The 25,674-nt window shown below is 55.0% G+C and overlaps 1 protein-coding gene across 1 annotated transcript in view; it reads right to left on the reverse strand.

Annotated features, from left to right (window-relative positions):
- The window catches only part of CMIP (c-Maf inducing protein), a 237,991-nt gene that overhangs the window by 71,360 nt on the left and 140,957 nt on the right, over window positions 1–25,674 (reverse strand). Inside the window, exons 2-3 of the mRNA XM_082366336.1 lie at window positions 18,749–18,874; window positions 7,406–7,456 (exon numbers count right to left, since the gene is read on the reverse strand). Of these exons, the coding sequence (XP_082222462.1) occupies window positions 7,406–7,456; window positions 18,749–18,874 (177 nt within the window). The remainder of the gene's footprint in view (window positions 1–7,405; window positions 7,457–18,748; window positions 18,875–25,674) is intronic.

Here is a 25,674-nt window from a genome sequence, read left to right on the forward strand (position 1 = left end):
TCACTAAAGTGGGTGTGGTGGGAAGCTTTCGCTCCCTCTGTCAACTCAGGTTGACCAGCAGGTACTATGTGGAGAAGAGTTCTGCCTCAGGGGGAAAAGAGTGCAGTGATTGATTAGTGATGCCTGTCATGGGGCTCACTGGGGGTTGGTAGCACGCGTGCTATGCATGTGCCCCCTTTCTTCCAGAGCCCTGTCCTTTGGAACCTTTCTACACAAAGGGAAAGAGGCCTTGATCGCTAAAGAAGAACAATTAACATTGATCCAATACTTATTCACATGGCAGGTGCCGTTCTAAGTTCTTTACTGCTACTAACCCATTTAACTCTCACAGGAACCTAATAAGCTTGGTCTTATCATGACCCCCACTTTATTCAGGAGGAAAAAGAGGCCCACAGAGGAAAGCAGCTAGTCCAGGGTCACAGAGCCCGTGGGCGGTAGAGCCAGGATTTGAACCCAGGCAGCGTGGCCCAGAGCTCTCCCCTTAGGCATTACAGAAATTTTTCTTTCGGGAGCAAATTGGCAGTATGCAAAAAGAGTCACACACACAAAAATACCCCTACTCTCTGCCTGGTAACCAGTGTTCTGGAAACCTGCCCTAAAAAGTAGTTCAAAAGAAGCAAAAGCTTGGCTATAGGTGACAGTCATGACTACATTATCTATAACTGAGAAAAACGGGAACAGTGTAAATGCCCAAAAGCAGGTCCTTTGGTCAATTATGCCACAGCCTCTCTACAGATGTGATGGACATATGCTGAAACGTTTAAGCTGCAGCGTTATGCTGGCAGGACCGTCTGAGCACCTGGCCACAGCTGCCAAAAGGTCCGTGCAAAGGTGGACGAAAGCTGGAAGGGCATTTGCAGGAGTAAAATCCGCCCTCAGGTGGTTACCGGCAGGAGCAGAGCGGTCTCTGCCCTCGAATGTGGTTGTAAAGGTGTTTTCATGATCGTGGTAAAAAGGGCAGAGAAAGAGGGGAGTGGGGCAGGAGGGATGGGCTGTGTGGAAATGGCAGGAGGTGAAACAGGGGTCACTGTCTTCCCTCTAGACACCGTGAGCCCAGCAGGAGCCACATGGGAGCGTGTGACCCAGAACCAAGGGGGGGCCAGGAGCAAGGCTAGGTCAGGTAACACAGCCTCGATGCTCGAATCTGGGGACACGGGTGACACGGTGTGTTCGGGCAGATGTGTAAGTGGCTGGTCCTGACCTTGACCTTCTGGGGCCCAGGCCCAGGTGGTCTGCCATGTGCCGTGTGCCATGCAGGGCGGGCAGGGTGCTCGGCCCTTCCCACAAGAAGCAGGGGATTGCCAAGTCAGAGGTTAATTCACATAATCCTCATGGGGACGTCTGTGAGACTCAGAGAAAAATGTAAAGCTCTCATGAAATGCTTCACGAGACAAAAATACCACAGCCCCGACACGCAAGGCACGAGGACAGAGAGGCGATGGGGACAGTCAGGAGCACAAGCCCCCAGGTGTGAGGGAGGAACTGTCTGGTGCGCATGCGTGTCTGCATATGTGTGTGCACACACACGTGTGCAGTGGGAGCCACGTTCCCAGTGGTTACGATCCCAGGTTCTGGAATCAAACTTGTGTTCAGACCCCAGCTCTGTCACTTAATAGGGCCCATGAGCAAGCAGTTCACCTCTCGGCCTCTGTCTCCACATCTGTGAAATGGGGAAGCAGGAGGACGCGTCCCCTCCGCAGGGTTGCGGGGATTCAGCGGGGTGGTGAGCAAGGTGCTGGCATCCGCTCAGCACAGGAGGAGCATCCCGTGGAGGGGGGTGAGGCCACCTGCTGCTGTGTGCTGAGGCAGGGCTGGATTTAGCCTCGAGCATGTGTGCTAGGGGATGCGTGCTCAGGGGGATCTGCAGTCGGCAGAGGGGGGAGTCCAGGGGCCATGGCTGTGGGACTAGAAGTGGCTCTTCCCCCAGGAGTTAAGGTCTCGGACTACTGTGCCCAAGAGGGAGAGGGAGGAGGGTCCAGGAGGAAGGTCAGAGTTGAGGGTGACAGCATCCACTGGAGGCTCCCACCCTTCCCCTGCCCAGCTTCCCCTCAGGGGAGGGGCATCAGCTCAAGCGTCTTCTGTCCCCTCTGACCCAGCTTCCCCCAGGAATCTCAGCACCAGCAGGGCCTCTCTCCCTGCATGGGACTGGGGGTGATGGTCCAGCCTTCCCAAGAGGGCGACCCGATGGGAGAGAGAAGCCAGGCTCCCAGCCCCACGCCCTGCACCTCCAGTTCCTCACCTATGCACCAGGGACCCTGGTTGGGGCTCAGCCCAGGGCCCGATGTGGAAGCTAGATTGTGACACCATTGGGAGCAGCCGCCCTTGGCAATGGCCGTCCCCTCATCCATGAGACGGGGTAGCAAAGACCTTGCGGAACCGCTACTGCAGGCCTGGCGGTAGGAGCGCCCCACAGCCTGCGCCAGGCAGGGCCCTCCGAGGACAGACTGTCCACCCCCTCGGATCTTACAGACACGCCACGGGGGCACTGCAGGGGCTGGGTGCCCACTCCCACCCGCTGGCTGCTCTGATAAGGGCGCATGGGATGAAGCTCCCACAGCCCTGGGAGGGCAGCCCTTCTTCACACTGACCCAGTGGGCGAGGTGCTAGTTAGCGATTTCCCCATTTCACAGAGGAGAAAACTGAGGCCCAAATAAACACACCCCACACCCAATGCACCCATAACACAGTCAGCCCCTCGCGCTCACACACACACACAGACCCCACGTTCTTCTCCACCCTCCTACTCTCTACAGAGGATGGGGTGACCACGTCGCTGTGGATGCCCCAGGGGCTTGGGAAACCCTGCCTGGGGACTCGGGGAGAGGGCGGCAGCGTGGCCGGGGCAGCAGGCCAGAGAGGATGCGAACCTGGGCCGGGATTTTCCCAAGGAAAACAGGCAGCTTCTGGTCTCACACAGTCTGCTCCCCGCCCCGGCGCTCGGTCGGCCCCCGGGGCTGTCGATGGTGACCCAGCTTCCCCCAGGGAGAAAATCATCTTGGTTTTCCAGACTTCTGTGCAAGGGCCGAGGAACCCCTCTCAGGAAGGGAGAAGGCCTTTTTCCGAGCTGGAGGCACCAGAAGCGCCGGCTACACAAAGCGGGCGCTTTTTGGTACCTGGCTTTTTCGGGGTTTCTTCGGGGGCACCTTATGCACGTGTCTCTTCCCAGCCAGGTACTCAGGGCCTGTGGTCCAGGCCCTTGTGCGCCCAGACGGGCCTGTCCCTCACAGCTGTGAGCACCTGGGCCTCTCGGCTTGAACCTAGAAACAGGCCAGCGTCCTCACAGCGTTATAAACACACACTGGACCCTCACATCCTGCAGTGCACTCTGGCTCTGCCACACAAACCAGGCCTGTCCCCTTCTGGCCTCGTACACCCACACAGGCCTGTCCCTTCACAGCCTGACACACACGGGCAGGCCTGTCTCCACAGGACGTGGCTTCCAAGGTGCATCTGAGTCAGAAATGAGGCCTCATTAACTCAGTACAACTGTTTATGCCTCCCTCCCCCCAGGAATTGGCCTCAGGGGCCAAGCCACCCAAACCAAACAGGCCTGGCCTCCCCAGAGAGCCCTGAGGACAGCGTGCTCTGCCCCAGCGCGTCCTGGGAGGGGCTGGCGCTGCGGTCCCACCCCCTTCCTGTCGTCCTCCTCCGGGCCCCAGGCCTTCCCTGCACCTCTCTGACCGGTGCTGCCCAAGGGCGGGAGTCCGGGAGGAAGGGCAGAGATGCCCGGACAGAGGGAGAGGTAGGGAAAGGGGGTCCGGGGGCCAGGATGTTGTGGGTCAAACCCCTGTCCCCTCTGGGGGCCTTGGGACCTTGGGCAAGTGACTCCGATTCCCTCACATGCAAACGTCAACAACAGACCATTCAGTGAGCTGAGATGACGCTCAAAATACAGAGCCCAGCGCGGGGGGAACGCTCCCGACGCGCTGTGACGGCCTGCGGACGCACGGAGCTGAGCTGAGGCCACGAGAGCAACGGGACCCCCAGGATGGAGACGGGCATCACACAGGTGTGTTACTCAGACTCCGCCTTGTTCCACATCACAGCTTGAGGTAGATTCTAGAGCGGTGCTTCGCAAGGTTTTTTTCCATTATCATTCCCCTAAGGAGCCTTTTAAGATATCCGCCCCCGGCCCCCCACCAATTTGCCCTGATCCCTGTGAAACTAAATTCTAGACAATAAGATTTTGTTGAGTAGGTTGAACTAGGAAGGCCACACACCACTGGAATAACTTAAGGTTTTTTAAGCCCCAAAATACCAATTTCGACCCCCTTGGAGGCAATATCACACCTGTGGAGAATGCCCTGGAGGTGTCAGTATAAGCGGGTAAAAACTCGATAAAGCAACAGGAACGCAGCATTTAAGAGCTAACATTCTTTACAAATAGAAAAAGTATTCTCTATGTGCGCTGCAGCTACAACAGGGACGTATACGTTGGTACAGGAGAAAAAGTGATAAACGCAACATTTAGAAAATTTAAAAACTCAAGCTGAGGTTGTGGGATTTCTAAAGTCCTTAATTTTGATGTTCTATTGATTTTTTTTCTTCCCCCTTTTAGTTAAAGATAGAGAAAAGAAAAGGAAAGAAAAAGAAAAAAACCCAGATGGTTGGCGGTAAATACAGAGGAGAGAGTGGCTGTATCAGGCAGGAGAAGCAGGACACATCCCGAGTGGGCTGAAGAGGCCAAGCTCAGGATCAGGAACAGCTGGATCAAGCAGGAGAAAGGGCAGCTCCACGAATCTGTACTAAAATCCACTGTGTGACTATGGGCAAGTAACTAGACCTCTCTGAGCCTTGTCATTTGCTGAATGACAATGAACAGGAAAGCCCCTGGCCGTGCCTTGTATATTGTAGGTACTCAGTAACCACATACGGATCAATGAACACTTGCTAGAATCTATGCAGACCACAAGATGAGTCACCTATAGAGCCAGGATTCGAATCTGGGTCTCCACTCATTTCACCAGCAGGCAGTACCTCAAAAACACCTTATGTTTCTTTGCCATTTTACAAGGAAGGAGAGCACACCTCCCTCCAACCTCATCAAAACCGAGTGGCAAAGAGCCACGGAAATGAAATCAGGTTGCTGATACTGAAATATCACTGCCACCTGGTGGCAGCATACCTAAATTATGGGGCGGGGGGTATCCAAAGGGAAAAACTGCCAGCATCTTACACATGCCTAAGACACAAGCAAATATCGAAACAGTGAGAACAAAGGTCACCATCCATCACCTGGCAAAAGGGCCACTCACTGCTGAGCACTTGCTGATTCCTTGATATCCTGATCTCAGTTTCCTGGATGCTTGCTTTCTTTTCTTTTTAAAAATTCAACTGATTAGATTTAACAACCATAAACAAACCAAACACCCCCAAAATTGAGTGCAGATATCCAGGTCTTTATGAGAACTGCTAGAAGCCCAGGGATCCCCAGTTCCGTACTTGCTCAATCAACTGTCTGAACTCCACATGCAATCCTTGACGTCTGAATTTGTACATTTCAAGCTTGTCACTCTTAAATCATCCTTCTGGCTGTCACTGTCTCCCGAAATTTGGCTTTCTATGCCCACCATCTTAGTCATCCCTTGTAGCTGCATAATATTCACACATTTCACAAGCACTGCCTTTTAGGTGTTCCCAGAGATTCCAGAAAATGGTTGAAGAAAATGTGGACCAGGGCAAGGAGGAAAGCAGAGCTCTGTGGAATCCACTAAAGACCACCTCTTCCTTGACACTGATCTCGGCCACCTTTTCAAAGAGGCGTTTCCCCAACCTGTCCAGTAGGCGCTACGTCTCCAAGTACTTCCTGCCCCACCCTGAGCTAAGAAAAAGCAAAGCAATCACTTACTGAGGACTCACAAGGAAAACACGCATGAAGAACAGAAGAGGGAAGTCTCTAAGTAACCACTGTCTCTGGCAGAGAAGTGGCCTCTTCCTGCAGGACCACCAATGCACCATGCCTCTATTCCTCCCTCCCTCTCGACTGCTCTGGCATTCACCTCCCACGTGGCCCCTGGCAGGTCCTGATGTATGTCCTGCCTGCCCCGGGACACACCTGGCTGCAGAGAGCCAGGCCTTAGGGACGATGTCCCTGCAGAAATCAAGCTCTCAGCAGCACGTGCAGACTCCGAGCAGGCATGTGCCATTTGCCTGCTTAGCTGTCACCCGGGGCCTTCTGCCTGCGTCCAGAAACCCCCAGGAATGGCAAAGACCTGGGCCTGAACACTGCCCCAGGCCCTTACCAGCTATGGGAGTTGGGCTCCGGTCTGGCCTCGCCTTCCCTGTACAAAAAATGGGAGCAATGATAACAAGCTGCTTTACGAGGCTGCCGCAAGGGTGAAACAGGCGTGATGGGCCAGCCTCATGTTCCAGGCACATAGTAGGTGCTCAGTAAATGCTAGTCCTTTCCCTTTGCGGCCCCAACTTGGAGACTCGCGTTCAGCCTCTGAGATGGCCACACTGGCACAAAGGAGAGGACCTGCAGCTGTCGGGGAAAGGAGGGGAGTGGCCCTCTTTGGGACCAGGAATGTAATTTTCCGGGGTTGTATTTCTGCCCTCCGCCCAGCTGTGACGAGAGCCCCTCCAGAGGCACGAGAAGAATTCTAAGTGTCCCTTCGGTCATCCCAACATGGCACATGGTCTCAAACTCTGTCCAGGGCCAGCTGGTCGGCCCCCACCGCGCTCCAGACTACAGTAAAGATGACAGCTCAGGACAGGCACCGGTCATCCTAGCCATACTAGCTGGTTCTGCGAGCCCGCAGGCCTGTCACGCCTTGTTCTAAACTAAAAGGTCAGAAGGCAGGAGAGACGAGGGGGGCAGGGTGCGAGGGTCCTGAGCCACGGAGCAGAACGTGGACTCCCCAGGGGGCTGGGAGGACCCTTCTCATAAATCTGGCCCCTGGGTCTTAAACGTGACCAGTCGGGAGCTAATTCATCGTGTGTATTAGAAGGCCGGGGACCATCCTATGCAGAGCTAGAACTGGGAAATTAGGCCAAAGGAAGTGAAGCCTCTGGAAATACGGTTGGGCTTCTGCATCTCTGATAAATTTACCTCTGCTGGCGCCTTCGGAAGTTACTTTCAACCCATCACCTTGAGCCCCTCAAGTGCTGCCTGCCCGAGCCCCTCAGATGAGCCCCTGTTCTGAGATCAAGCAGTTCTTTGATCTTTTCGGAAGCAGGCACCACACGATAAAGCTCCTGGGCAAAGTCAAGGGCCAAGCGGGCAGGAGCACAGTTTCACCATCGCAAGGGCGAAAGGTATCAACCATCCAAGAGGGAGGTGGGGGGCTTCCACACAGTGGAGCAAAGCTCCTGGGCTGAGCCTCCTAGAAGGCAGGAGACCTCTGCCCTCACGTCTCTGGGTGGCAGACCAGCTCCTCCAACAAGCAAGCGAGTCAGGACTTACCTTCCACTGCAGAGAATGGAACCACTGGTCTCGCAGGTAGCTGTTGGCAGCCTGCAACGAGAAGAACAAGACAGCAAGGTCAAGTCACTGGCTTGCAGCATTTCAGAGCATTTTACAGGCCAGCATGAGAGCCCCAGCCTGCTCTGTCCTGCAGGCTCTGCCCTGTGACCCTGCAGAGCCTTCTGAGGGATGCACCAAGCTGAACCCCTTGTGTGTAAAAAAAAACCAAACTGAAAGTGGTCACCTGGGGGACTTGTCTGAAATAGACATTGCTGCCACCGGGCGCTTATTCTGCTGGGTAGACACTGGTGGCTGGAAGAGCTTTAACTGTACACATATCTCAATTCATCCGGGATCAGAGAAGGGGCCAGGATGAGTGGGGAGGAGGCGTGTAGGGAGATGATGATGATAATGGAGCTGCCTGGGAGCTCGCCAAGCCCTGCTCCAGGCACCGGGCCTCTGTTATCCACGTAATCCGTCATCAGCCCTCACGACAGCCCTACGAGGTGGGCAACACTGCGTCTATTTCACAAAGGGAAAAACTGAGATCCCGAGCTCCCACGTCAACTGACCGCATTTAAACCCAGAGCCTGGCTTCCAAGCCTGCGGGTTTAACCACTGCACCTCCTGCCAACTGCAGAAAGCCATGGTAGAGAGCACCCAGCCTTGAGCTCGGGCAGAACTACATCACAAAGCACCGTGCAGGAAGCCAGGCCTTCCCTGATCCACACCACACCACTTCAGAGGCTTCGGGCCACTCAGCCTCACGCCGCTCTCAGCCCCGGTTCTAGCAGATTTGCTGATGGCAAAAGCAGTATTTATGGCACGTCTGACAGGCACCAGACGGAGCACCAAGCCCCACGCGTGGACCGGCGCATCCAGTCCTCGTACGTCAGTGCTGGGAAGCTGGCACTGTCGGCGTCGTTCTCCCCGTGGTACAGACGAGGAAACTGAGGCTCGGGAGGTTAAACTCTCCCACGGGCTCACAGGCAGTAGGAGTGGGGCACGGCCTGAACCCGGCGGTCTGACTCATGCTGAAACCACAGTGTGATGGCGTTTCGAGTTTGCTGCTGGCCACCCGCAAGGCAGAAATGCAGCGTCTGTTCCCTGCCTGACCCCGCAGCTCCCTGTTTCAAGTCGCCGTGACCCTGATGGGCAAGGGGCTCTGACAAGGCCAGAGCCTCGCCCCAAGCAGGAATGCCCATCTTCTTTTCCTGAGCCACACAGGTGTACACGTGCATGCACACGCACGCTTGCACGCACGCAAGCACGCACAGCGTGTGCAACTTGGGGTCACCCTCATTCAAGGAGATCCAGGTCTTGCAGATTACCTCCCCCAACTCCCGCCAAGTCATCGACGAAGCATCAGCAGCTCGCCCAGGGCAGAGTTTGGGCAAATCTCTGGGCCGGAACAAATGAACCAGTTCAGTGGCCTGTGCAGCCGGGAATCAGGCTCCCGTGGGCGAAGCTCGGAGACTCATTCCAAACCCTGAACAGATCCACTCCAGCACCTGGAGGCAAGGTGAGTTTGCCTTTCTGCCCCGAGTGGGGAGCAGGCTGGGGGACACCCTCCATGTGATGCAGGAACATCTGCAGCAGCTGAGTCTCCAGCAGAGCCGGGTTCAAGCCCCCGTTCTGCCATGGTCTAGCAGTGCGACCTGGAGCAAGTTCCCTGATGAGGCAGAGCCCGTGACACCTGACAGGGGCAGCAGAGGCTGAAGGGGAGTCCACCATGGGACCAGAAGCCCCCCCCTCTGGAGGGTCCATGCCTGGGTCACCTCCTGTCAGTGCTGACCTAGCTGTGGTCTCATGACAATTCTTGTTCATGAGGGTGACAAAATACATCCCACACTCAGGAGTAGCGGTGCAAAGATACCAAATGACGAGATAATCCATGTAAAATGCTTACTCAGCGCAGTGCCCGGCATGTGCAAACACTACCAACAGCAGGGGTCCAGCAGTGGTGTGCTGATAAACGCGTAACAACAGGCCCTCCTGGATAAAAAGCCCCGATCGCAGCGTGTGTGGACGGACTTCCGTGAATGATGGCACTTGGCTGATTCCACGCTACCAGGGGCCGTCCCTGGCCCAGAGCTGAGAAGAGATGACCCCGATCGGCTCTTGGGAGCTGGTACAAGCCAGTATGAGCTGGCTGCAGCATGCTTCTGGTCCACAACCATTTCTCTGCTTTTTAACACACCGAGGTAGCCAGAGAGAGGGGAGGAGTGGTAGGTTGAATGAGGGGCCTCCAAAGACTGTCCATGTCCTAATACCCTGGGAATGTGTTACTTTAGGTGCAAAGGGACTTTGCAGATGTCATTAAGTTAAGAACCCCGAGATGGGGAGATTATTCTGGATTCTCTGGGTGAGCCAATGTCATCACAAGGGTCTATATAATAGAGAGGCAGGAGGTCAGAGAGTCAGAGAGGGAAGTAGAGGTTGGAATGATGTGGCCATGAGCCCAGGGATGCAGGCGGCCTCTAGAAGCTGGAAATGGCAAGGAAGTGGATTCTTCCCTAGAGTTTCAGAAGGAACCAGCCCTGCGCATACCTTGATTTTAGCCCAGTGGGACCCGTGTTGGATTCGGACCTTCACGATGGTCAGATAACAAATTTGTGTTGTTTTTGTGGTAATCTGCCATGGTAGCAGTAGGAAATGAATACAGGAGGTATGGCCAGGTTCATTTAGTGCTGACATGGATCACTGCATTGGTTCTGAGGGTCCACGGGGGGCCCAGACAGTCCCCACAAGGTGTCACTGGCCGGACTGAAAGACCGAGTGAAGACAAAAAGGAAGAGAGAGGAGAGAGCAGAGGAGAGGGAGGTGGAGAAGGAGCGGGGGAAGGAGACCCACGTTCTCCCTCTTCTGCGCCCACTGGCCAACCCACCATGCTGCCCTGCCAACACGAGTGACCCGTGTGTCACCCCTGTGTGACCATCACTGTATCCCCAGGGCCTGGGGCATGAGGTGCCCAAGAGAGACCTGCTGAAGGAATGAACAAATGAATGAACGAGAGGACTGTAAACTCCCTGAGGGCAGGGTCTCATTTCCAAATCCTTCACTCTGATTAGCATGGCCAGTACCATCAGGGCTGGTTGCACAAGAACGAATGAACACAAACAATGAAAGAAACAGGAGGGCAATGGTAGTAAGTGGTGGATGGTGACTCCTTTCTCTGCCTCGGCAATCCAGTCCAACACAGACCAGTCTTCCCCACAACCAGGCCCAGCCTTTCCCATTCTGGGGGCCTCTCCAGTGTGAGTCCCTGTAAAAGATCTTTTTTTGGGGGGGGGGGCCATGCCATGCGGCTTGCAGGATCTCAGCTCCCTGACCAGGGATTGAACCCGGGCCACGGCAATGAAAGCCCAGAACCCTAACCTAGGCCTAGGCCAGCAGGGGACTAAAGATCTTTAAATGGGCTTCCTGGCCCCTCCCTTGGCCATGTGTGAGCAGGTGATCTGACTGGGCAATCAGAAGCTCCTGCCCGGGACTTCGGGTCTCGAGCAAGTGATGTCAAGATGGCAGGTGGGGGGGTGACAATTCATTATGAGGCAAGGGCTGTGTCTTCCTTTAAAGATGGCTACTGGGCTGGGACACGGTCCCCCCACCGGCCTCAGCTCCAGTCTACTTTCTAAGCCTGCTCTCCAGGCTCCCGCCATCCTTCTAGTATATTTCCCTTCCTGCTGGCCATAGCCTGAGCCCATCTCTGCTGCGTGCGTCTTAGAGTCCTGATGGATCTCCAGGGCCCCGCCGGATCCGTTTTTCCCTGCAGCTGTCTCTCCAGAAGGAGCCAGCCAGCTCCCAGAGCCACAGCTTCTCCCAGTTACACTGTGAGCCCTCCTGGCCAGGTCCCAGGGCTCACACACCAGATGCTTCTGGCCCTGCCCAGACCTCAGTCAATGTGCCCAGCTCGCTGCTGAGCAGGGACGGCTCCAGAGATTTCCTCTCCTGCCCCGTGTCCGGTCCAGCCTTGTCCTGGTCTCACTTGGGTCTGTGTGTCCCGCCTTTCACAGCCGTCTCACTGTCTGGAGGGGAGGAGGATTTCTTCAAGGACATCAACCACCATCTCACCTGCCCTTTGTCATCTCCCCTCTCAGCCTAACCTTCTAACCTTTCAGGCAGGACAACCTGAGTTTTCCAAGTCTTTGCTCATGTGGGAGAGTATGTGCAAACTCCCATCTCACAGATGAGGAAATCGAGTCTCAGAGCAGGTGGAGGGCCCTGCGGCCCACGCAAGAGTCCGATCCAGCCCTGCCCTGACCACACCATCGCCCCCATGCCCACTGTTCTTCGAGGGCACCCGCCCACTTTTCTCTGCTTTTGAAACCCCTTGCCCTCCCCGAGGCCCTGGCCAGGCCCACCATCCCTCCCCTGCTTCCCAGCTCTTAGAGCCCTTACCCTCCCCACGGCCCCTGCCCACAGGATTAGGTAAGGAGGCAGGATCCAGTGGGATTAACTGCTGCCTCCGCAGTGAGCCTGGTGTTAAAAAGTCCGCTGAGTGAATTAATTTCAGGCAAGGCAAAGCACAAGAAGCCTGCCGGGGAAGGGTGACGCCACCCAGCTTCCCGAGTCACCTTCCCTGGGAGGCAGAGACACCCAATGTCTCCCGTCCACCTGCGGGCTCATTCCTTCCAACTCCACTGGGAGGGGAGGCGGCCACAGTCCCCTCTCCCGCTGCAGGCTCGCTGCACTTTGGAGGAAGACAGAGGCCTTGGCCGCGTTTGTCCACTGTAACAAATGGCTCTTTGATTCAGCGGCTCAAAGGGATTTCAAGGATCACCCAGTCCAGGGCTACTCGGTCTTTTGGGGGTTTATGGGAACCTGAAACCCTTTGAGAGCCTGAAACAAGCTGTGGACTCGCACCCAAGTAACGTACACGTGTGTACAACCCCTCCCCCCGCCAACACACACACACAATTGTGCAAGCAGTTTCAGAACACACCACGGACCACAGGGTAAGGACCTGACTCTGACCCAACCTTTTCCTCTCCAACCTTGTTTCTGATGAGGAAACCAAGACCCAGACTTGCTGTGGTCTCATCCGTGTCCTCCCCCAACGTCTCCAGCTCTCCTTCGGGCACGCGGTAGGAATGCACAGCCATGGGACTTGTGTCACTTCCGGTGGAAGCCTTGACGAGCCAGTGCACGACTGAGTAGGTCCCTTCCTCCTGCCCTGCTGACCAGAAACACTGCAGATGGAGCGTGCTCCCAGCAGACCCATGATGGACACGCAGCAGGAGCGAGAAATAATCCTTTGCTGTTTGAAGCCACTTAGAATTCGGGGCGGCTTGTCACTGCAGCATAACCTAGCATAACCTGGCTTGCTTTGTTTTAGTCTGGCTTTCACACAGTGTGTACAACCCACAAGGAATGCTCTCCCTTCACCCCCTCCCTCAATGCCTGCTGAACTGTTAACCTTTCGGGTCTCACCTGAAATGTCAATTCTCTGGAATGCCTGTCTGAGTGGTGCCTTCCCCCTCGCCACCCTTGACCACATCAGGTGATGACGCCTCATTGAACAGATCACACTGCCCTGTAATCGCTTGTCCGTTGTTCTTCTTCCTTTCCAGCCTGTGGGCCCTGTGAGGTCGGGGACCATGTCTGACTTATTCAACACTGTGTCCATAAAACTCAGATAAATGTTTGTTAAATGAAAGTTTGGCTGACTTGTTGAATGAATGAATGATTGGATGGATACATGGATAAACGGATAGGTGGATGGACAGATGAATGGGTGGACTGATGGATAGATGGGTGAACAGATGGATGGATGAATGGATGGGTGGGTGAATAGACGGCTGGCTGGCTGAAGCATCAGTATACCCATTCTGTTCACTGAAGAACATTTCACGTGCAGTAAACATCAAAAGAACTGTCCAGCCTTGATACCCTCTCTTCCCCATGTCATATTTGACTAGGGCTCTAGAAATAATCACGGCAGTCTTTTCCTGAACACCTACTGTGCACCAGGCATGGTGTTTAAGGATTTTTACGTGTAATATCGCTGATCCTCACAGCACCCAAGGAGACAGGTATTACGGGTCCGGTTTCCAGATAAATCTCAGGCCCAGAGAGGCTATCCTGCTGCCCAAGGTTACACAGGTAGAGAGAGCATGGTAGAGCCGGGCTGGGCCTCTGGTCGGTCTGAGCCTCTGGTCGGTCTGAGCCCACAGCCTGCTCTCTCTGCAGCTGGGCTCCCAGGACCTGGGCTGGGGAATCTGAAAGCACCGCGCTGATGAACGGGAAGGCTCCAGTCTCCAGGAGGCCCCACCCCGCAAACAAGAGGGTAGACCAGAAGTTTCCTCCAGAAGAGGGGGGGCAACTGGTGGTGTGGCCACTGCATCCTCACAGCTGCGTCCCCTCTCGATGACGGAACCAGAGAGGATGCGACAAGAGTGGGTTCTCCAGCTCCTTCCTTTGGCTTGTCTGGTTTCGAAGAAGGATAGGGGCTGCCGAGGGATGTCCGGAATCCCAGCACAGGCATCTCTAAGTGCCTTCCAGGGGAATGGAGAGCGGACTGGGTTGTGCCCGGCCTGGGGGACAGAGTGAGTTTCTGCCGAGTCACCACACTGATGTGTGAAGGGCTGAGCCTGGATGACCCGGCCCCACGGGACACAGGGCCCAGCTCCGAGTCCTGAGGGTCACTCGGCGGAGCCTGGATCCAGGCCTGGGAAAGACCCTTGGAAGCAGGCAGGCCTGCTCGGGCAGGCGCCGACTTCTCCTAGTGATAAATCTTTCGAATACTGAAAGGGCCTCGTTCCAGGCAAATTCTGCCTAATTTCCTCTTCGAAAGTTGCCAAGTTCTCTCTCATTGTTGTATTGTCTCGAGAGGTGAGAAAAACAGCCAAGGGTGCACCGTGGGTGGGTGAGCGTTCCCAGGTTCGCCTTCCCCGGCCCAACTTCTTAGGGAAAAAACAGCACGTGCTTTTCAGGCCGGAAAGGTCTTTCTCTCTGGCTTCCAGTAAGAAGGGCACCCGCCCTGTCCCTGCCCCTGCTGCCAGCGTTTGGGGTCAACAGTTGTCTGGCCTCCTGAGGGGCTTTCGGGAATGTCAATGAGAAGAGCGGGTCTTGGAAACCGTTCCAGAAAGCAGCAGCAGCAGCAGAAGCTCTCGGGAAAGGGGAGGGGCGGGCAGGTCCCCTTGCTCTTGTCCCGCCCAAAAGCTTGTTTTCTGAACAGTGGCCTCTGTCCACTTCTCATCAATGGGTGGAAACCCATCTGGGAGGCAGAACTCCCCGGAAGATGATCTGCCGCCACCCGGTTCTTTAATCCCCGCTCCCTGACCCCGCAGGCCTGCAACGAGCGCCCTGAAGGATGCTTTCACGGCACTGTTTATGTTCTCGTGGGGTTACTCCTCACAGTGAAATGCCAGCCGAAAGGGCATTAAGGGAAGAAAGAAGATAAAAAGGTCCTTTCTGCACCCGGGAATTCTAATAACAGGGGCATTAGGGAGCTCACACTGAAATACCACAAAGCATCCAGAAACACACCAACTGGACCCAGGCTGGAAGAAGGCTGGCGCCTTCGCCTGGTGACTCGACCTGCTGGCGTGTTGCTCGGTGTCTCTGAGCAGAGTGGGGGAGGCACATCCGCCTGAGAGCGTTTCTTAACCTTCCTTGAACTCAGATGGGTCAGTTCCCAGGGGTCTGACTGAGGCACCGACTCAAATTCTCATAAAGCAGCTGTGTAAGGACATTGTGGGTAGAGGGGCAGGGAGAGGGGAGGGAGGAAGGGAGAGAGGAGGAGGGCGTTGAGTCCAGACACACAGAGAGAAGGGCTCAGGTGGAGAGAGAGGCCTGGAGAAAGACACCGGAGGAAAAGAAACTGCAAGAGAAGCACAGAGTGTGGTATATCAAGAGATAGAGATGGGGAGGGGAGGGGAGAGATGGAGAAAGAAGTGTCAAAGAGAGACAGAGGGAAACAGACAGACATGGATACAGAGAACCTGAACGAGACAGAGAGACCGGGCACGCTAGGGCAAGGACCCCTGTGACCCCCAGACATCACCCCTACGTAGAGAACGGCTGTGCCACGCGCAGCAGGATGGAACCCTACTCAGGGACGCAGGAATGCTGGAATCCTACGGCCGCCCCCTCTGCAACCTGAAGCTATTTCCCATGGCGGGAGCGGTGCACGGAGCATGGGGTCAAAATGAAAAGTTCTGGGGCCATATCCTTTGTGTGATGATGGACACGTTCTCCATCTGCACAACAGCAGTCACGGGCCACACGTGGGTCCTGAGCACTCGGAACACGGCTAGGGGACTGAGAAACTGCCTTCTTGATTTATTAACTTAAATTTAAGTGCAGACAACCCTGGGTGGCCGGTGGCTGATGCAGGGACAGCACGGTTCATGGCATCTGCACCCTCTGCTGACCAGGAGCACCCAGAGGAAGTGTGGCCTTGCCCCCCGAGCACACCTGGCTGCTTCTCGGTCCTCCCCCTCCCGCCCCCCACGGGAGCAGGGAAGACTGCTCTGCCACGCCACTGTGCTGGCTCCTGTCACGTGACTCGGGACCAAGCCAAAGCAGAGGATCCCGCCGACCGTCCCAAGAGCGTGGGAGGGACGCCCTGCCTGCCACCTCCGGGCACCACCCTGGGCCCCACGTGACCCCTACCCCGGGCTGCCCCATAACCATATGGACCTCCCAGCCTGGAGCCCATCTCCAAGATGACTCGAACCCGCTTACATAACCAGACGGCCACACGCCACCCATGAATCACAGGCGGGAGAGGAGGAGGGTGACGACAAGAAGGAAGGAAGGTAGAAGCGATGGAAATGGCAGCGAGGGAGAGACCGAGGCGGCAGGGGCAGGGCTGCACCCACCTGGGCCTCCCCGGGTGACGGGCGGGCGGAGGCTGCGTGTGCTTCCCACCCTGGCTCTGAGTCCCGCTCTGGCTCCCGCAGGCCTCCTCCTCCTCCTCCTCCAGCCTCCGGCGCCCGGGCTGTGCCGGCTGCGCCGTCCACTGGAGCAGGGGGCAGCGAGACGGGGGTGCGGAGCAGCCGCAGGCCCGCCCGCCCACCATCAACACGTCAGGGGGAGCTCTGACGTGAGGCCACCGCGGGACACAGCCCCAGCCGGGCGAGTCATCACAGCCGGCCCACGGCCACCGCCGGGATTAAAGGGACGTTCTGGCGCTGCCCGGTGACCTGCATCCTCCGAGCCGCACTGCCCCCTGTCCCCGGGGCAAGTGATGCTCAGGTCCTCCCTGGGGGCAGGCTGTCCTTCCAGCCCCCAAAGCAATGAGGCCGCCCAGCTGCCTCCACCAGGGGAGCGGCCATCACAGCCAGGGGGCTGGGGGCTCGGGGCCCCCCCTCCTGCAGCTGGGCTATCTCAAGGTTTCCCTCCGTCCTGCCTGCCCGTGGCACTCACGGATCCAGCACCCTCTGCCCTGCAAACAGACAGATCCCTCTATCGTGCCGCCACCTCTTAGGAGTTTTCGGTGACTCCCCACTGCCCTCAGAATAACACTGTGGCTTCTCCACTCAGCTAACAAGACCTGTATGATCTGGCTGCGACCCAACAACTCTGGACGCATGGGCAAGGCCCTGCATCCGCCTCCCCCTCTTCTCCACGGCAGCGAATGCCCCCTCCGCCACGTTCATGCTTTATACCCCCTTTTCCCTCTGCCCGGAGTGTGTGCCCCCCATCCTGGCGCACTCCTACTCATCCCTCTACACCCAGCTCTAATATCACCATCCCGGGGGGAGCCTTCCTTGGAACCCCTAGGCCCAGTGAGTCACTCCCTGCTCTGGGCTCCCAGTCCTCGGGGACAGGCCTCTATTTCAGCTGCTACCTCTGCAGTCATTTGTTTATGGCTCTGTCTCCCCGGGGGGGCCCAGGAGCTCTTCGAGGATGGGGCCGAGGGGCTGACTCACCTCCCCGCCCCCAGCCCTAGCACACGGGACGGCAGGCTCAGTGCTCCGTGATTCTAACTGTAGAGAGTGAGAGATTTAAGAAGAAAACAGACAGGCAGGTGTGGCTCCGGTGTCTTCCGAGAGACATCAGTGAATGATGGGGTTTTCCTAAAGGACGTTTAGCTGTTACACGCAGCTTCTGGGGCTCGGCATTCCTCAGAGGCCAAACTGTGTGCCTCTTGGCTCCAATGTTGCTAAACAATCCAGTGGCCACTTTTCAAACAAGTTTTAGGGAGCACCTCTTTGGGCTCAAAGCAGGTCTCCCCGGACTGACAGAGTTAGAAAACGTTCCTAGAAGAAAGCCCAAGGCAGACCATCCTCCCAATGATAAGAGAGTACGTTCTCTCGGGACGAGGAGTCTCTGACTTGGGGTCCCTGTTGGAAACTGGGGTGGCACTCCCTGAAATGATACAGAACATGTCACATGTATGTACTGCAGCAGCCGTGTTATTATTTCTGCCACAATTCCTTTCTTGGTGGACCCACCTCTCCCCGCACTGAGGTCCTGGTAGGGCTATCAGAGTACACAGCTGCCAGTGTAAAGGCAGGCGTGTAACCCAGGGCAGGGCATCCCCTGGGGTGAATTGGATGATAGCACAGCCAATCAGAATCTTCCATGAGATTTTATAGAAAGATACTGAAAGGCAAATGTGTTCTCACATTTTTTAAGAATTACAAGCTCCAAGAATGTCGTTTGAGGCTGCCAGAAGTCCATCTTTCCCACCACATGGAGAGCCTCTGCCTGATAATGAACCAGCACACAGAAGCAAAGCCAGGAGATAGAGAGAGAGACTGAATATTAATGATAGCATTTGACTCCTGGGTCCAGCTATGCCTGAAGTCCTCTCTTAGACTTCCAGTTACTTTGATACAGTTACAGCATCAAATTCTCTTTTTGCTTCAGGTCATTTGAATAATGTTTGCATCATATCCAACCAACGGTCTTGATCAATACACACAAAATGCACCCTTTTCCAAGGAGATGGCTCATATTTCCATCAGAGTCTCAAAAGACTGAGATCAATGAGAAGTAAGAAACCTCCTCACTCGAAGTACAGCAAAAGGTAGCATCTGTTGCTTACTTGCTTTTTACAGCCTTTTAAAGCCTGTGTCTGTGTGTCTCAGTTTCCTCATCTGTAAAATGGAGATCAGAAAACCTATTTTTTGGCTTTGTTAAGAGCAATAAAAACACAACATGGAAAGCTCCTAGATGGTGGCAGGTATGCAGTAGGAGCTCAATCTGCATGCACTCCTTCGTCTCCCACAGTGAGCCCCAATTTACACCTTTCTTGCACTTGGAGGAAAACATATCCTAAGTTAAACAACCTTTCCTCTTAATAGTTGGCTGTCTCCCTCCGAGGGATAAGAGGAGGGCAAGTGAGTGGGGATGGAGCAGAAACTGCTTGTTCATGTTTATTTATCCTACCTGCAGTAGGACAGTTCCCCCAGGAATTGTAAGCTGTAAACAGTACTTCGGGGCATTCTCCCAGGACAGCAGCTGAACGTCTTCAATGGCGCTGTAGGAGACTGAGTTTTCCATGTACCCAGTTGGCTGCAACAAAAAAAGAAAAAGCGAAGACATACATTGGTTACACGATCGGGCACAATATCTGCACTGGAAAACATCCTCACTCTAGCAACAAGCAAACTGAGCTGGTACAGACACTTGGCAACTCTGGGGACCAAAGGACTCCATCTTTCCTAGCTGGCAGCATCCAGCTGGAGGGGAGGGGCCGTGGTGGACACCCGCCCACGTGTTGGGACGTGCAGAGTTGGGACCAGACTGGGGGCACACTTTGAGGGCAAGGCCTGTGCCTTGTTCCTCTGGGCTTCTGCGGGGCCCAGCACAGCCGGAGCCTGGACCTCTCCATCCCTCACCATGTCCAATCCACCACCCTCTCCTGCCCAGTAAGCAGTCATAGCCCCCACTGGACTCCCTGCCTCATCTCCCCCTACAGATTTGCGTTCTCCACTCGGCACTCGGGGCCGTGTTCCAAGTCGGCAAACTCGATCCCTCTGCTTCCCTGTTCAGCATCCTTCAGTGGCTCCCAGTGGCCCAACCACATACGCCACACTCCCTTCCACTGCCGACGGGCCCCGCAGGAATGGTCGTGCATCCCCCTCCAGCCCCACCCCCTTCTTCTCTCTCCCTTTCCGAGCCCCTACACACAGACCCAGGCCTGCTGACAGCACGGCAAACTCAGCCCGCTCCTTGTCCCCGAAAGGCTGTGGTCCCCCCGACCCAACCCTGGCATCTCCTCTTCTACTCTCCAGACCCCATGACCCACCTGGTCGCATCCCTCCCTGTGCCCTACGTGCTTACCACGCCCGTTTGTTTTTTTTTTTGATGTGGACCATTTTTAAAGTCTTTATTGAATTTGTTACAATATTGCTTCGGTTTTATGTTTTGGTTTTTTGGCCGCAAGGCGAGGCAAGTGGGATCTTAGCTCCCCGATCAGGGATCGAACCCGAGCCCCCTGCAGTGGAAGCACGGGGCCTTAACCACTGGACCACCAGGGAAGTCTCGACCATACCCGTTTTAATTACTGTGGACCTATGTGCTATCTGTTTGCTGTCTGCCTCCTTAGCCAGGCTGCAGCTCCGTGAGGTCAGGCCAGTGTCTGTCTCGGCCCCTGCCCTCTCTCCCCAGCGCCTGGCTCGTGGCAAGGGCTCCATCATTTGTGCTGAAAGGGAGAATGATAAGGGCTACCATCGGTCAATGCTGGGGTAAGGGTGGGGCAAGAGAAATTCACAGCCACTCACGGCTGAGTGAGTTCCGCTGTCACGGCGAGAAGGCGCTAGGCACCAGGGGGATGCGCTGGCCACCGGGAACCAGCAGTGTCCTTGTCACTCTGGCCCCAGGAAGCCAGACTTCAACAGAATCAGGGGTGAGTGCAACACAGCTGAGAAGAATAACAGCTAACATCTCCTACGCTCCGACAAAGGCCGAGCACTCCCCAAGCACATGGCAAGTGCTATCTCCTTCAATCCTCACAATGGGCCCAAGAGCCATCCCCACTGCACAGATGAGGAAGCTGACACTCAGCAGGTCATGTGACTTGCCCAAAGTCACCCAGCTGGGAAGGGGCGTGGCCAAGCTTGAACTCAGCTGCTGACTCAGGGATCTCTGCCCGGACCACTAAGCTGGGATACAAGCAATTTAAAATCTGTGGCCCAACAGGTGAATTTTACCCTGAGGATTTAGGACCTCCACGAGGTTTTTTATTTTCAATTTCTGTCTGCCAAAGCTGAGGTACGGTGGTAGTGGCGGTGGAGGAGAAAAGGTTGAGGGCTTAAGCTGCCTCAAATCTCCCTGATACGATCAGTTACTATGCTCAGGAAGTAAGAGTACGTTGACCAATCGATTTGTTCATTCATTCATTCACTCATTCATTCATCTGACAGATATTTATTGAGCACCGGTTACGTTCCAGGCCCCGTGCTGGCTGCTGGGGATACAGCAGTGAACAAGACAGAAGCGCAGCGGGGCTAAGAGACAACAAACAAACAAAATATCCAAATAAGTAAACTACTGGAGAGTGGCCAAGTGCCGCACCAAAAATCAAGATAGGGTGTGGTGACAGGTGGCAGAGAGCTGGAGCGCCGTGGAGAGACGGAGGGGACGTGCGTCGCAGGCCCATGGCCTGTGCAAAGGCCCAGGGGTGGGAACAAGCTGGGAGTGCTCAGGGAGGAGCAAAGGCCAAAGGGAGGGAGGGCGGGTAAGAACGGTCTTGAAGAGATGGGCAGGCCATCCCTGGAGGGGCTGGAAGGCCCAGTGGCATTCCGGGGATCGCTGCCCATGGGGTGGGCGTAGCATCACTGCGACTGCGGCATGGAGACAGCTGGCGGAAGCAGGGAACAGCCTAGAGGCTCCTGCCTGGGTCCAGATGAGCCAAGAGGCTGCTCACCCCCAGGCAGGGCGGGGATGAGGCAGCCAAGTCCATCTAGCCCTTCTCACCAGGGCATGTGCCACCCCTCGGCACCAACCCAGGCAGCCTCTGGGTCCCACCAAGGTGGCTTATCGGTGTATCCCACAGGCAGACACGTGGGCTCCCCTTGGCCCTTCTGCCCTATTCCACACCCCCTGCGCTGGCACGTTCTCAACATTCTGCAGTAAATGACTCAGCCTCAACAGCACGTCTTGTCCTGAGAACACCAGCGACACCAGGGGCCTGGCGGATTGGTGACTCTGCTTGCGTTTCTTGCTGACTGTCTCCCCTGCTGGTGTTTCAGCACCACGAGAGCAAGAATTTTTACCTGCTCCGTTCCTTGTGCCTAATCCGTGCCTGACATTTAGGAGGTGATTGGTATTTCCTTAACAAATGAAGGAATATTTTCCTAAATAAAAAAATGTCCGTCCGTGTTATTACTTACAATCACACGCATAACATACTTGGGAAGAGGCTTGGGTTACTAGTTTCAAATATTAAATTAAAAATAAATTAAGAAATTAAAAAAACTCTCCTTCAGGAAGCAATGGCACCTGGGTGCCCAGATGTGCTGAAGAGCTTTCCTTGGTGGCCCACGGCCATCTCTCTCCCTTTTCTAGGTCTGGCTGGGTCCCAAACCCCAGGTCACTGACCCCTTGATGCACAGAGAAGCCAGAGAACACGTACTAGGACGCAGCCACTAGGGCATCTAGAAAATCTCTGGATCACACCAAACGACAGAGATACAGAAACCCATTCCAAAAATCCCACAACGGTATAGAGCGTGACCACAATGGGGTGGATTTGATTAACCAAACCGAGCAAATGGCCAGCCTCGTTCCTTTAGAATTGCACCTTGGGCACATGAGCAGAAAGCCTGGAGGCTTCTATTTCCCACCACAGCCTCCTGGAGACCAAGACACGGCAAGGCCCTCTCCCGCCCAGTGCCCACCAAGCCCGTGGGAACACGTTCCAGATGACCACAGCATGTGGGACGTAACATGATGGAGGGCCAGCTAACCACCTGTGCCTGCCTTTTTCACGACCCCGCTGTAACTGTCTCAGGGTGGCCTTGACTAAAAGTTTCAGCACGGGCATTTTGGGGAAACGGGTATAAATAAATACATACTGTTTTTTAAAAGCAGATGCATTGCTGTTTGAAGCAGTACTGGCTAAAAGCAAAATTTGGAGAATCAATGAGACCTGTGTTTGAGCCACTTACTGTGTGTCTTTACGTAAGTTATTGCACCTCTCTGAGCCCATTTCCTCCAATGGTAAAATGAGAATTTAAGAGAGTATTAGGAGCCTTAAAGGGAATCCAATTTGTTAAGGGCTTAGCACAGCATCTGGAACATACTGAAAAACTCAATAAAATGAACTATTGTGAGAAACACTAACCTTTCTGTCTCTGGGATCTTCCTCTTCTAAAGCCATAATTCTAGTCTAACCATGAGAAAAACATCAGACAAACCCCAGTTGAGGGACAGTCCTCAAAATACCTGACCAGTACTCATCAAAAACAAGGAAAGTCTGAGCATCTGTCCCCGCCAAGTCCACGGAGACATGATGACTAAATGTACTGTGAGCCCATGTGAGATCCTGGGACAGAAAAAGGACATTAGGGAAAAACTAAGGAAATCAAATATAGTGTGGACTTCAATAAGAGCATATCAATATGGGTTCATTCGCTGTGACAAATGTCTCATGCTATTGTAAGATATTAACAATTGGGGAAAGGGGATGTGGGGTATATGGGAACTCTCTGTACCGTCTTTGCAACTTTTCTTTGCATCTCAAACTGTTCTGACGTAAAATGCTTATTAAGAAAAATTAACTGCTGCTGCTACCAATATTGTTGATCCTATTATCATCATCATGGACAGAGCCTGGAGGGGGTGTCCCTGAGGCTTGCAAGGGTAACGGGGCAGATCAGGATTGGAAGCCCCCCCCCCCCGCCACGCCGTTCTTTGGATGCAGGTGTGAGCTAATGCTGACCAAGGACCTCCTTCATCCTGGGTACTTTCACACTGTTGGGATGATTTTACAGATAACTGATAATTCCCTGGTAATCTGAACATGATGATCAGAGCTACATTGGAGGAGATTCCTGCATGGGTTAAAGGCTGAGTTAGATAAAAAGGAAAAATTAAATTCTCTACTTGAGGGACGCTAGGAAATCCAGCTCTAAGAGGTGCATTTAAGAGAACATTAAGCAGATTAAAAGTTATTTCTACACGTAAAAGCAGTGCAAGACGTACTGTATGATTCCGTTTGTATGACATCCTGGAATTAGCAAGAACTACAGGGGCTGAAATCAGACCAGCGGTTGCCAGCAGATGGGGGAGGGGACTGGTTACCGAGGGGCCTGGAGGAGGGGCGTGGAGGAACTTTTTGGGGTGATGGAAATATTCTGCCCCGACTGTGGTGGTGGTTACTTGACTGTACACATTTGTCAAAATCCACAGATCTGCACACTAAAAGGGTGAATTTTACTGAATGTAAATCACAACTCAAACCTAAGAAAGGCAATGCATGAATGTTCAAGATGATTTGGAAGACGATAAATAGAATGAAATCTTTCAGATAAAATCATTATCAAAGCCTCTCATGAGCACTTTGGTATACTGCCTTCCTGATTATTTTTTATACGTAATTTTTTTTACAGGTACATATAATTCTGTAACTCGCCTTTTTTCACACGTTACCGCATATGCCCATTCCATATTCTGAACCCATTCTGAGCATGCCCATCCCATCTTCAGAACAACCATTTTAGTGCCTGTTAAATATTCGACCCCCGTTTGTCTCATCACCACTCCCACCCCCTCCCCTAGACAGTGCAGTGGTTTCACTTTACGCTACTGTAAACAACTCCACAATGAACATCCTTGTGAAACATGTTTTTCTACCCCATGTTTAGGATTATTTCCTTAGGCCGGATTCCCAGAAATGGAATTACTGGGACAAAGGCTAAGAGCATATTTTATGCTGTTGCCAAATTGCTCTCATTAAAGAGAAATTAAAGAGAGCTGGGGAGTCCTGGCTAAGCCTGGGGGGCTTTACCCTGGGCCACCAGCTTGGCTGGGTCCTGCTGGATGCTGCTCTGGCCCGTGTGAGTTCAGAGCAACCACCTGCTCGCTGAGGGCCCGCAATGTAACTGCACGGCATGGGTGCTGGTGTCTCAGAAGTTTGCAAGCAGGGTCTTCTTGCAAGGGGGAGTCCTTCTGCAGGTGGGTCCTTCTGCAGGGGGGGTTCCTTCTGCAGGAGGGGGTTCCTTCTGCGGGGGGGGGTTCCTTCTGCGGGGGGGGGTCCTTCTGCGGGGGGGGTCCTTCTGCAGGGGGGTCCTTTTGCAAGGGGGAGTCCTTCTGCAAGGGGGAGTCCTTCTGCAGGGGGGGTTCCTTCTGAAGGAGGGGAGTCCTTCTGCAGGGGGGTCCGTCTGCAAGCCGGGTCCTGGCTCTTGCTTTCCCATGGGAGTCGGGGAACAGGTCGGGGATGCCTTTGCCCTTTTGCTCTCAGGGACTGACGAGGGGCCAGGGTGGGCCCTGGTGTTGCCACCAGACGTGGGAAGAGCACACTGCCTCCCTGCTTTTGTTTCTGAGAGGAGCTTTTCCCCTGTCCACACAACACCTGGATCTGGGCTAGAGACAGCAGGGCTTGGAGGGAACTCAGCAGGGTCCCCAGTGACCCCCAAAGGCCTTCAGGGTTGATGTTCCAAACTCTGTACCTTCTCCACTTTCCCATGTGGCAGAGTTGGCAGGGAGTGGGGTGACCAAAGGCCCCCGAAAACAGCCCCTGACGCTGGCACGATGCCACCAGCCTTCACCTCCCCCTGCCTTTCTGAGGAGCCAGCTCCCCGCCTCCCGCCCAGACCTGCCTGCTGGTTTCCATGGGGATTTCTCTAAAAGCGAGTATGAATCATGAGTCTGAAGGGCCCCCAAGACGAGGCTCTGGGCTGATCAAGACACAAGTTGGGAAGCTCCCGGCACCGTTCCTGGGGAGGGGGAGGGGAAGGGGGGAGGGGAAGCGGATGGGGAGGGGGGAGGGGAGGAGGAAGAGGGGGAGGGGAGGAGGAGGGGGAGGGGAGGAGGAGGAGGAGGGGAGGAGGGGGGAGGGGGAGGGGGAAGCGGATGGGGAGGGGGGAGGGGAGGAGGAGGGGGAGGGGAGGAGGAGGGGGGAGGGGAAGCAGATGGGGAGGGGAAGAGGGGGAGAAGGAGGAGGGGGAGGAGGAGAAGGAGGAGGGGGAGGAGGGGGAGGGGGAGGGGAGGAGGAGGAGGGGAGGGGGAGGAGGGGGAGGGGGAGGAGGGGGAGGGGGAGGGGAACTCTTGCCCGGCCGGGGGCCAGGCTGAGAACAGCAGGCTGTCATGGGGGGTTGCCTCCCAGGCAGGCGGGCCATGCTGGGGACTGGGGACGCTCTCTTCTCTCC

This window comes from Balaenoptera borealis (assembly GCF_965194805.1).
Source record: "Balaenoptera borealis genome assembly, chromosome: 19".
NCBI lineage: Eukaryota > Metazoa > Chordata > Mammalia > Artiodactyla > Balaenopteridae > Balaenoptera > Balaenoptera borealis.